This window comes from Aricia agestis, chromosome Z (assembly GCF_905147365.1).
Source record: "Aricia agestis chromosome Z, ilAriAges1.1, whole genome shotgun sequence".
Lineage (NCBI taxonomy): Eukaryota > Metazoa > Arthropoda > Insecta > Lepidoptera > Lycaenidae > Aricia > Aricia agestis.
The window spans coordinates 34412589-34424656 of record NC_056428.1 but is presented as its reverse complement, the minus strand read 5'-3'; the positions used below and the strand labels follow the sequence as shown (position 1 = coordinate 34424656).

At 35.0% G+C, this 12068-nt stretch overlaps 1 protein-coding gene across 1 annotated transcript in view; it reads right to left on the bottom strand.

The window, feature by feature from the left end:
- Positions 1 to 11835, bottom strand: part of LOC121738752 — a 60760-nt gene extending 48925 nt beyond the window's left edge. Inside the window, exons 1-13 of the mRNA XM_042130986.1 lie at positions 11750 to 11835; positions 11388 to 11515; positions 10095 to 10262; positions 9688 to 9887; positions 8968 to 9044; positions 7911 to 8022; positions 7608 to 7674; positions 7221 to 7331; positions 5597 to 5912; positions 5065 to 5209; positions 2291 to 2432; positions 1332 to 1445; positions 239 to 414 (exon numbers count right to left, since the gene is read on the bottom strand). Coding sequence (XP_041986920.1) covers positions 239 to 414; positions 1332 to 1445; positions 2291 to 2432; positions 5065 to 5209; positions 5597 to 5912; positions 7221 to 7331; positions 7608 to 7674; positions 7911 to 8022; positions 8968 to 9044; positions 9688 to 9887; positions 10095 to 10262; positions 11388 to 11510 — 1751 coding nt within the window. The 5' untranslated portion in view covers positions 11511 to 11515; positions 11750 to 11835. The remainder of the gene's footprint in view (positions 1 to 238; positions 415 to 1331; positions 1446 to 2290; positions 2433 to 5064; positions 5210 to 5596; positions 5913 to 7220; positions 7332 to 7607; positions 7675 to 7910; positions 8023 to 8967; positions 9045 to 9687; positions 9888 to 10094; positions 10263 to 11387; positions 11516 to 11749) is intronic.
- Between the last annotated feature and the right edge of the window lie 233 nt (positions 11836 to 12068).

Sequence of the window (12068 nt, the reverse complement as noted above, 5' to 3'; positions counted from 1 at the left end):
GCTATCAGTCCGACCTCGATCGGCCATCTCGTAAATTCTTAAGAGTTGAATGATTCGAGTCAAGTTTCGAGGTCGCATCACTACTACCGATTTCTGAGTTTTTTTACTGAAGTATATCTGTTCAACTACGTTTGGCTAATGGTTACTATATAACCAATCAAAAGCGCTATTCAAATAGATAAAAGTCGGTCAGAAAATCCCAGAAACCGGGCATAGCAACGGTATTAATAGCACATACCCATTATTAGGTCGGAACAAGTTATACCCGGGGAATATTGTGGAGAAGAATCGCACTATGAACGGGCTGTTGGAGTCGACGGCGTGGTGGCTGAACTTGGTGTAGCCGTACCGGTCTACTGTGTTCTTAGGTGGCGCCGGGTTGAAGCTAAACGTTTGGGGTATCTTCGGCACCGCCTGAGAAAAAAGTTGAAAGCGTGACATATCGTCGCTTAGATCAGTGTTCCGCAAACTTTTTGTGTTCAAGGTACTATCAGAGAAGTTGATTCCTACCTAAATAATAATATGGTCGCGTCAAGTCAAATCCATCCGTGAGCCGACCGATCACAAATAACACTGAATTTACATAAGCCGACCACATGACGTAGGGCCGTCAACCTGCCTAGGAATAATTTTTCTCGATGGTACATTTAGAAAAATGAAAACTTTTGGAGGTACACCACTCACTACTGGCCACGGTACACCAGTGTGCCGCGGCACACATTTTGCGGAACACTGGCTTAGGTAACAATACCGCGTGAGTCAAATTTAAAAAGTTTTCAGGAGACAAAACACAAATACCCCTGGATAATCAAGTTCCCGTTAACAATTTCTTCAGCGCAGGATTTGAACTTAACGTTTGGGGGCGAAAAGGTTGAAAAGGGCAATTGTAGGTATTACAAGTTGAATATTTATTGGATGTTTTCTCTTCATCTGTATTTATGAAAGGGATGTCGACATTTGGACGCTGTTAAGCATTCGTGTACTAACCCACATAAAAATTACGTATTGAGTTATGAATGCAGTTATGTTCTGTAGATGATTTAGAACAAGACTGCATTCAAAATTTATCAACAAAAAAATTGTGGGTTAGGACACTAAGGCTTAACAGCGACCATTTATAAAATGTACAGATGGCTTTAAACTGAACTTTTAGAAAAAAGTACAAAAAACCGTCAATGTTGTCATGACAAAAAAATTTCATCGGTCACATCAAACATGACATAATATATTATAATTCCGAATCTGTTGAGTTCTAATTTCATTTAGTCGCCAAAACAAAGATCGCGCCTTGCGATCGCACACATCGTAATAGGAAAAATGTCTATACTCACCCCATCAACAACAAAGTTTGACATTGGCTGCACTACGGAGAAATGTCTGATTATTTCCTCCGGCCATCCCATGAATAGAGTATTCCTGACGTTAGCAAATATCGTTGCTCTAGCCTGAAAATATAAACTTTACTCTAGAGAAATACATTAGGTCAGCCATTATAGCAGAGCCTGGGACCCCGCAAAGCCTTTGTAGGGGATCTGTAAGATTATAATCATAATCATCATTTATTAGCAAAGAATATTGTTTACAAAGATCTTAGTTATGTTATACAGTATCAAACATTCTGCTTTAGAAGCATGCAAAATTTAATACAATAATATAAATATTTACCTACTTATTTACAGTGATTATAAATTTTCTATATTATTTGCCTGAAAGAAGATAAGCCGCACAATAATTATTAGTAATAATTGATCCAGAGAAAAAAACTACTTATACTTATATTAATATCAGTGTCAACCAAAATAGTGTCAAATAATTCAATTTGTTCGCCATGACTTGAGGTTTTCATCAAATCTGCAATATCATCTACCAGCCACGTGGCGTTTAACAACATGGAATTACACTTTACAGACAGCAGTCTATAATTATAATATTATGCTGTGTTACAAGTTGTGATGTCTTATCCAGCAATATTTCGCTACCCTGACTCCTCAGGTGCACACACATACGGTTAGTACATAATATTATAGAAACCTTCTTTCTAATTAAGGGTCTTACTAGTCTTATTCTAATTTTTATTCACTACAATATAATATCACACATCTCTTTTTACCACGCAGTGTTACTGATAGTGACATCTCTCTTGCTCAGGCCTTTGTTTCTCTATTTCGCTAGGTATATTAACTTTATGGTTATATCTGTCAAACTCATTATTAAATTGAAGCTTAATCGTCATTAAATGTGTCTGATTGCGGCAGTTAGATATTTATAAAATTAGTAAGGATTTACGAACTTTAGTTTTGGAGTCTTCGTCGAACTTGATGCTGATCTCCTCGGCGTTTCTGAGGAACCACTGCATGACGGGCTGCTCGCGCCACTTCGTGCACGTGAAGTGGGCGTACAGGTTTATTGTTTCCTTCAGCGATTTTGAGGTCCTGTTTAAAAGTGAGTGTGACAAAGTGCGCCTTAGGGAGATCGCAGACGACAGACTTTTTGTGCGATCGAGTGTGCGGCGCCCATACAGTCTGCATGGCCGCGCCATGCAGATCCCATGGTGCGGCCATGCAGACTGTATGCTGACCCTTAGGCGCAGCGCAGACGACAGACTATCCGTGACGCACTTTTTAGTCCGTGGAAATAGAACCTATGCAATTATATGCAGTAACGCACACGACGCGCAGCGCAGACGTGTGCGTTACTGCATATAATTGCATAGATTTGTCTTGCAATTGTTTAGGATAGTCTGTCGTATGCGCTGCGCCTTAAGGTGGCTTTTGGATATTTGCCGCGAGCGACCGCGACCGATAAAAATTCGAATAAAATGTTTCTTTATGTCATACAGTTTAGGTATAATTTTCTACTGATATTTGCGTGGCGACCCATGCTGCCACCGGCGGCGGCGTAAAAGCTAGTGGCGTAGAGTAAAATAAAGTGACATTTTGTTTGAATTTTTGTCAGTCGCGACTCGCGGTGGCTCGCGGCAAACATCCGAAAGCCACCTTACCCGGCAAGTGCGCCATATATTTTTCCACACTGCTGGAGCTTGGAGATTTCCAATCAGCAGTATAGAAAAATAGCTATATGGCGCACTTGTCGGGCAGCCGCACTTTGCACCAGTCGCTATACTTTGTTTTATAGGAGCTTTTGCTTCGTCCTCGTAAGGTCGTGGCATAATCGAAAAGACAGTATAGAAAACTATAACTCTCATACATTGGACTGTTTCTTTATGGTTTTACCTACTAGAGCTAGGACAACGAAAATTATATAACCGATCCAAGTATGACAACTAACGTACGTGTGCATTCGAGTACTTAGTGTGTATTTAGATGACATTTCGAGAAAATATTTTTTGACCCAGTTACTCTTCCGTAGTATTTATTATTCTAAAAACTTTACCCTCTTTTGAACCTCTCCAGTGGAATAATAATAATCGGCCAAGTCCGAGTTGGACTCGCGCACGAAGGGTTTCGTACCATTATAGAGCCAAAGTAGGAAAAAGTTTTGTATGGGTACCCCCCTTAATTATATATTACTTATATTAAAATTTTATTATTAAAGTTTAAATACAGTTGAGTATTTTGTGTACATTTCAAGTGCCTACCTGTTGTCATCATTGATACCGAGCAAAAAATGTTGGAAAAATCACGTTTGTTGTATGGGAGCCCCCTTAAATATTTAATTTATTTTGTTTTTAGTATTTGTTGTTATAGCGGCAACAGAAATACATAATCTGTAAAAATTTCAACTCTCTAGCTATTACCGTTCTTGAGTTACAGCCTGGAGACAGACAGACGGACAGACATCGAAGTCTCAGTAATAGGGTCCCGTTTTTACCCTTTGGGACTTGGGTACGGAATCCTAAAAATGAAATTTGAATAAGTATATTCAGTATTAAGATATAATATCAAAACCCGCTTCAATAGTCTCGCAATTCTACGCTAAGGAAGTTGCAGGCAACATCTACATATATGATATTAATCAAAAAATATTTAGTTCTTGCACATTAAACTAGACAGTACAACAAAACAAAGTGATAACACTTTAAGGTGTATTATGAGTACCCCTGTACAGAGTTGACTGTCAAAGTATTGTTAGCGCGCGAGTTAAATGCAGTTTGGGCCTGAGACGAAGGGCGGGAGCAATCCCCCCGCCGACCGCACCCCGCGTCTCGCACGCCTGCAGTGTAATGCCACAATAGACTTATCTACAGTAGTTCCACTGCAAAGAAACGGACAGGTTTCAATATCTGTCAAATTCGTCGGGTTTCACTAGGATTATGAACGGAATGTGCCTCGCACCGGCTGATATAATTTATTTTTAAATATTTAAAATAAAGATTTCAAAATTGGATTCTGACAATATTTATCAACCCTAGCGACGATTTTCGTCATAATACGTCAAATTTAAAAATTTTAACATCAGTTCTAAGTCGGCATACTCTATAATTCTGTCTACTCTGGTAGTGCTGTGCGGAACTTGACAGCTATCATTCGTGTAGTGTGTTATCGCGTTACTATTTGTTGAAACTAAAAATATTTTAAATTAAAAAAAGTTGATAAATTTTATAATAAAGAATAAATTGTATAAAAGAGTTTCAACAATATTCAAGTTACAGCTGCGTGTAATTGTTGTTTATAATAATGACTGAAACGAGCCTATCAAGTTCCGTAAAAAAAGCAATTTTTTATTTGATGTTGAATTAATAAAAAGTGAGTTAATTATTTTTTTGTTCTTTTTTTCGAAAATTATAATGTTAAACTAAAAGCGTATTTGAAATCAAAATCATAATATGATTCATTTTTCTAAAATCGCAAAATGCAACTTTTATTGCAATTCGTTTCTGTATTTTTGTATTGATTTGACATTTGTCAGTTTGACAGTTTCGACAATTCATTTGCTGAATTGATTGAGAGGAATTGCTAAATGTGACCATTTTAGCCCCGCCGAGATCTGCGTTCAACTCGCGCGCTATCAGTAGCAGCTCTGAAAGAATAACTTTTTTATTCTACTTCAGCATGACCAAAATTATGTCGCTAGGGTTTGTTTTGATACGCCCTGTATACATACGTGGCCGTGGCGTATGCGGTATACAGCAGGCTGTTTTGGAGTATTGGACTTGGTTTCTGTTTAGCAGCGTCTAGCAGATTCTTGACGAACGACGGGAACCTCAATATTGCACTTTTCAGAATATTGTCCGCTACTTTCAGATCCTCTGCAATGAAAAACAATATTAATAAAACTCGGTACAGTTTTAATTCATCAGTTTCTAACTAAGAGCAAAGGTGGGCTTTACACCTTGCCTATTTGGAATTAAAATTTAAAAGTGCATCATTATTCAAATGTTAATTAATAATAATAAAATAAATTATTCAAAAGTTCAGTTCAACAGTCAAAATTTAGATATACGGAGATGTTGAAGTTCAACATTATCAGTAGGGATTTTTTTAATAACTATAAAGGCACCGGATAACATCTAAATAGATATAACTATCTAAATAAAAAATTTGAACATGAAACTTACAAGTTTAATGCATATTAAGATTAAACAGTTTTGATGTAAAAAAGGTGACATGTTTTTATAATATTTGTAAAGCATTACCTTTCTTCTTAGTCAGCACATGGAAGTATGCGAGGGCATAAGAATATCTCATGTTGAACATGTACGCTGCATTCTTCTTTATGGTCAGATGATTGATTGTGTCAATCAGCCACTGATGTTCCCTGGCCCTAAGGGCTAATGTGTCTATGATCAGTTGTACCCCCAGGGGGTCAGATGGGTCCAAATTCATGAGTAGCTTTGCCACCTCCAACGCTGTCCTGTGACAGGCCTTGTTCGTCAGCAAGTAGATGTACTTCAGTAGCAGAATATGAAATGGTCGGTTCTCAACAAACTTGTATTCCAAACGCGTTTTCCTCTGTAACAAAATGTTTGTAAAATGTATTTTAAGGCCACAGTTTTATATCAAACAAAAACTTAAAATCATTGTTTGATTGGCGGCCGCGCGTATGGGCGCTTTTCCTGTTATGCGTGTAGTAGCCCGCGCGCGGATTGATCCGCATGCAAGTTGACACGCGCTAGGCCAGGAGCATGTTGGACGCATGCGGACCAGATCCACGCCTGGGCGATAATCCGCATGAAAAGCGCCTTCACACAATATCGTTCTGCGTTCATTAATCACGAGACACTTTTTAAATAAAAAACCACGAGAGGTCCAAAGTGTGTCTGTAAGGGTAAGGGTTCTGTACTGTTATAAAGCAAAAACAGGCCAAGAATTGTATTTTTGTATTGAAGCCCCCTTTTTGTAAGACGTATAGTTTCCAAGATATCCCGAAAATAGTGTTGTCACCACTTTTTCAAGATGGTGTTGAGATTAAACTTCTATTGAAACACGTCCCAAAAATAAAATTGTGTCCTCTAATAAATAAAATATTATTCAGTCCTTAAATTGTAACATTTCAATGGACTAAAACTGTACTGCACTGGTCAATATCTTGTGACTTATCTTTAGCTTTGGCTATCGATTACTCTTTTTTTCCATAACTTTCATTTTATCGAATTAACATAAAATTTTTACAAAAAGCAAAACAGCATGATCCACGTATAGGTGTCCCGTCACGTAGTTATCCCTTATCTTCTAACTATCAAGATGGCAGAAATCCCTTTTTAGGGTTCCGTACCCAAAGGGTAAAAACGGGACCCTATTACTAAGACTTCGATGTATGTTTGTCGGTACGTCTGTCTGTCTGTCTGTCCGTCTGTCTATTTCCAGGCTGTGTCTCAAGAACCGCTATTGCTAGACTTCTGATATTTTCACAGATTGTGTATATCTGTTGCTGCTACAATAACAAATACTAGAAATAAAACAAATTAAGTATTTAAGGGGAGCTCCCGTATAACAAACCAAATTTTTTTGCTATTTTTTGCTCGATATCAATAATGGCAATAGGTAGGCAAATGTTCACAAAATACTCAGTTTTATTTATATTTTAATAATTAGTAATAAAATCTAAATAAAATAAATAATTAAGGTGGGCTCCCATACAAAAAACACATTTTTAGGGTTCCATACCCAAAGGGTAAAAACGCGACCCTATTACTAAGACTTCGATGTCTGTCTGTCCGTCTGTCTGTCTCCAGGCTGTATCTCAAGAACCGCTGTAGCTAGAATAGTTGCAGTAATTTATCGTATTATTTTCTTAGCTGGGAAAAATATATAACTTACGTTTGTGATATTAAAGAATGGTGATGTAGAGTGTAACATGTAAGCTATAGAGGTCTCTATCAACTCCGTAGCCTGGGAGTACTCCTCTACACGAAACAGTACATCTGCTATCTGTAAAATAAAATAGAAAACATTATATCTGTCTCTCTCACACATCGCTGTGTATGTTAAATAATGTTAATATTCTGAGAGACAAACTGCAAAGTGCAAACATATTGTTCTTCTTTTTTGATTTGCTGTATTCGAGCAAAAGTGAACATATAGCAGTATAAAATAATAATAAAAATAAACAAGCCTTTTAATTCCACAATCCACACCCTTTTACATTTCGAATGTTTTAATGTTAATACCTTTATAGTTGCTGTCTGCTGTTAAAATGTAACATACCTCTATTAATTCTTCTACATGCATATTTCTCAATGCTTCTCCTGTAGGCTGCATCAAATCGCTCAATCTGAAATAATATTAAAATAAAATATAGTGAATCTGTAGTTTAGTAATCAGAAGTTTAATGTTATGAAAATCTATTCACTTCGCTTCGCATAAAAGAGTTAATATGAGCAAAAATATCTTCATTACTTTAATATTTCGTAAGTATCTCTTTAGAACAGTTAGTATCGGGAAGAACAAAGCAATAAGTATACTTTCTATTGCGAACACCTAATTGCATAAAAAATAATAAATACAAACCCCTGCACCATCATAGAGAGAAATGTCTTATGCATGTTCTGATAATCTCGGCTGTGGTCGAAAGTGAAATATGTGTAATCCTTATCCTTCCGATTCATTGACATGGACAGACCTGTAGAATAGAGATTTTTATTTCAATTGTTATAAAAAAAGGTAACTTGAATAGTTACCTTTTTTTATAAAAAAGCCCAACATGAGAAATGCCAAAGTCCACAACATGAGAAATGCTTTTGTGACTTTGGACTAAATGATTCTTGAGACAAGTTTTTTAATTATTATAATACAGGTTCCCGAGAACAATTTTTTTTTGATTACTACCAAGCAAATTTTTCGTGAGTAAATTCATTTTAATGACGAAAAACAATTTTCTCTGCGAAAATTCTCGAAAGTGGTAGCTAACAGAGATAGAAAGGATTTAATATTTTGATTAAATGATCCTAAAATATGGATTGTTCTATTTGTAGTACAATGTTCCTCTTAAATTATTTAACTATTAACATATCAATATACAAAAAATTGGCCAAGTGCGAGTCGGACTCTCACACGAAGGGGTACACATATAACAAAATAATGTGTGAAAAATTCAAGTGCCCACCTCTTGCCATTATTGATATCTAATAGAGCAAAAAAGGCCGAAAAAATCACGTTTATTGTATGGGAGCCCCCCTTAACTATCAATTTTATTTTGTTTTCAATATTTGTTGTTGTAGCGGCAACAGAAATACACAATATTTGAAAATTTCAGAAGTCTAGCAATAGCGGTTCTTGAGATACAGCCTGGAGACAGACGGACAGACAACGAAGGCTTAGTAATAGGGTCCCGTTTTTACCCTTTGGGTACGGAACCCTAAAAATCAGCTGGTTATTGTTCCGTTTTAGGATCCCGTAGTCAACCAAGTTTTGTTGATTGATCAAAATGAAGCTACTCACGAAAAATTAGCTTGATTGTAATAAAAAAAATTGTTCTAGGGAACCCGAACTAATACTGCTGTCAGTCAAAAACAGAATTACTTAGTATCAGACAAAAACTGCAAATTTCCTAATCTACCCAGCTTACCTTTTGCATGAAAGCTGTATTCTTTGGGTATAAAAGATCCCCTCTGCACTCGTCTCAAATTCTGTTGACGACCTCTCCTGTAAAATATATTTAGTATGATTATTGATTATACATATATATATGAAGTTCGTTAAATTTTACAAAATAAGGGTGAAGTCACAATGGTCTGTTGTCTGTTTTACATATTTTATTGGCGTCGTCGGATTTGGACGAAACGACGGACGGGAGATGAAATGGGAGAGTAGAGTGAATGACAGAAGAGGCATACAATGCGTTATTCCGAGGATAACGGTAACTATACGGATAACGGTCCTAGGAGATAACGGTAACACCTACGAATAATAAAAACTAAGGAATCGTAACTCCAATAATATTACCGTTTTGGTTCCTTTTGATCTGTCATGTAACGTCAGCCTAGTACCACTCAAGGTCACCTAAATATTGCAAATGTATTGAAAGGTGTACCTAAAGGTACACTTTTTTGACAAGTACTGTGGAGCATGTTTTTTGATGGAGTTACTTTTCCTTAGTTTTTATTATTCATAGAGTGACATACGTGATAGTCAAGGTGACACACAACAATGGTATAGTGGTAAGGCAACGTGGCATTACTCTAATGTGTTTGGTAACACTTTATTATCATAATATAATATTATATTCAACTAATTTGACTAATAAATTCAACTTATTTTATAGAATTCATCAAAGTGAATAGTTTACCTTCTATTAGCTTCATCCTCTTCATCAGGACCGAATAATCTGGTGAGCTCGTTGGAAGCATTCAAATGTTTGAACTGGACACCAAACAGTTTGTTCGCTACATCCTCTGCTTTGTCGATTTGTGGGGAAGATGGTGGTTTGTAAGTTGGTTCCCCCAGTAGCGCATTCACCTCTAATAAAGACTTGTCGATTTCGTCCATCTATATTAAGTTATTTGTAAGAGACTGTTGCTAATATATAATATTTGTTACAAAACTTAAACCATGTAATCAACAAAGTTCAATTTTATTGCATTGAAATAGCTAAATGTACTTTTATAAGACTACTTATAAGACTACTTAACAGACTTAGTAACAAAAACCTGTTAAAGATTTGGTAAAACAAGAAGATTGCTATTATGTACTAACATCAAATGTATCCTTGTTGTTAATAGACAATTTTCTTGATTTTTTGCGTTTTCTGTTATTTTTCTTTTTGGTAGGCTGCAGTTTTGGCTGCAGCTCCTCTTCACTCTCATCTTTGTCGTCATTTGATTTCTCTTGACACTCTGACTCGGAACTTGAACTTAATAACAACTGAAACAGATTTGTTTGAATGGAAAACCTTGGTAAAATGGTAAAGACCCTTGAAACATAATGTTATTAGATCATCAAAATAATTTCAACCTCTTAGAGACAGATAAGAATTATAATTTAATAAAAACAATCATAATGGCATGTGTTGTTATAATAATTAAATTTATAACATGCACATCATGTTATAAATTTGATTAAAACTACTACAAAAAGCAAACACACTTTGTATTCCAGCAGACTAATTTGATACAAAGATCCACTCATTTCCAAACTTATAATCAAAATGTTAAATGCTATAAGAAATGTTTTTAATTTATTGTAACATTGCATTTATTGTATTTGCCAAATACATAATAAAACATTTTGTTTTGCACTGCTTTTGCTCGAAAATTGTTATTAACCTCTTAGCCAGGATAAAATTAGTAGTGTTTAGACAGGAATACATTTTATTACTCATAATTTTATAGTATAGCACAAATTTAAATAGGACATTATTTGGTACATTTTTGGAATGTGTTTGAAACATAATAACAGAAATCGCATAGCTTGTATTTGCATAGTAAGACAAAACTATAGTTGTGAAATGTATTTCTAGTAATAAACTAGCTAGTAAGTATAAATTTTTTTTTTCGTGAAAAATATTTTTTTTAATAAAAAGTATCATATATTACTTCTGATACCTCCAAGAATATGTGGTCCTAAGTGTACAAAGTTTCATAATGGTTTGTCAAGTTTTTGAGTGAAAGTGTAACAAACATCCACACTTTCACATTAATTATACTTAATGTAAGGATGAGTTACGTAATTATTTACTTATATTAATCAGTTAATACTCTATAAAGGTGTCCTTACACATCTGTAAAATTACTAAAAAATTAAAATAACAGCATTTAATAAGTAGATGTCTTTAAGTTCTAAATTTAATTAAACATAGGCAGCCCAGCACATAATCATCATATTTTAGTAGGTTCTTATTAATTAGAATTGGCTAGCAACATAATATTTTTATGGTTTCTCCTGAATTATCTACTCTTTTTATTTCTGTATATTAAAAAAATGTAATGAAATATATTATGATACATAAATTTTTATCAAGTAATAAATGAAATAATTCCTATTACATACCCCATCATAGTTACTTTTGAATGAGTTTTTCACATATGTCGGTTCATATTCATCATCGGAACCACTTTCAGGTGGTGGCAAAGCTGGCCCACCAACCATTTTACGCAGATTTCGGGTTGACATTTTTTCTGAGAACAAAAACAAAATGAAAAGCAGTATTTATCATTTATCGTGTAGTTGAAGCACTGCATATCATAATATATACTTATTGCAGGTACGGTAGTATGTAACTGATGTTAAAGATTAAAATTTAAAAATATAAAGGGTAATTTTCCAAGTGTGTTGAATATGCACTGAAGGTTTTAGAACATATTTTTTATGAAAATAAAATTATTGTTCATCTAATCATTGTAAAAACAAACCTTAGTTATGCCTAATAAAGAAATTATCAAATAGTTTACACCAAATCCAATCAATTGCACAATTAATAAATAGTAGATTTTTTATTATCAAAAGGAAAATAAAAATTGCACAGATTACTAAAAATTGGATCGAATGCACAGTGAACAGTCCAGTGGGTGTTGCCAGATGGTTTCGACCTTTAATCTGTAGTGGGAACTGCTAAAATCTGTATGTCATATTGTCTCAATTTTCTGTATAAAATCTGTATTAAAGTCAACAAAAAAATACAATTTAATCATTATCCACGCTTTTTTATGAAAAAAAAAAAGGGATATGTAT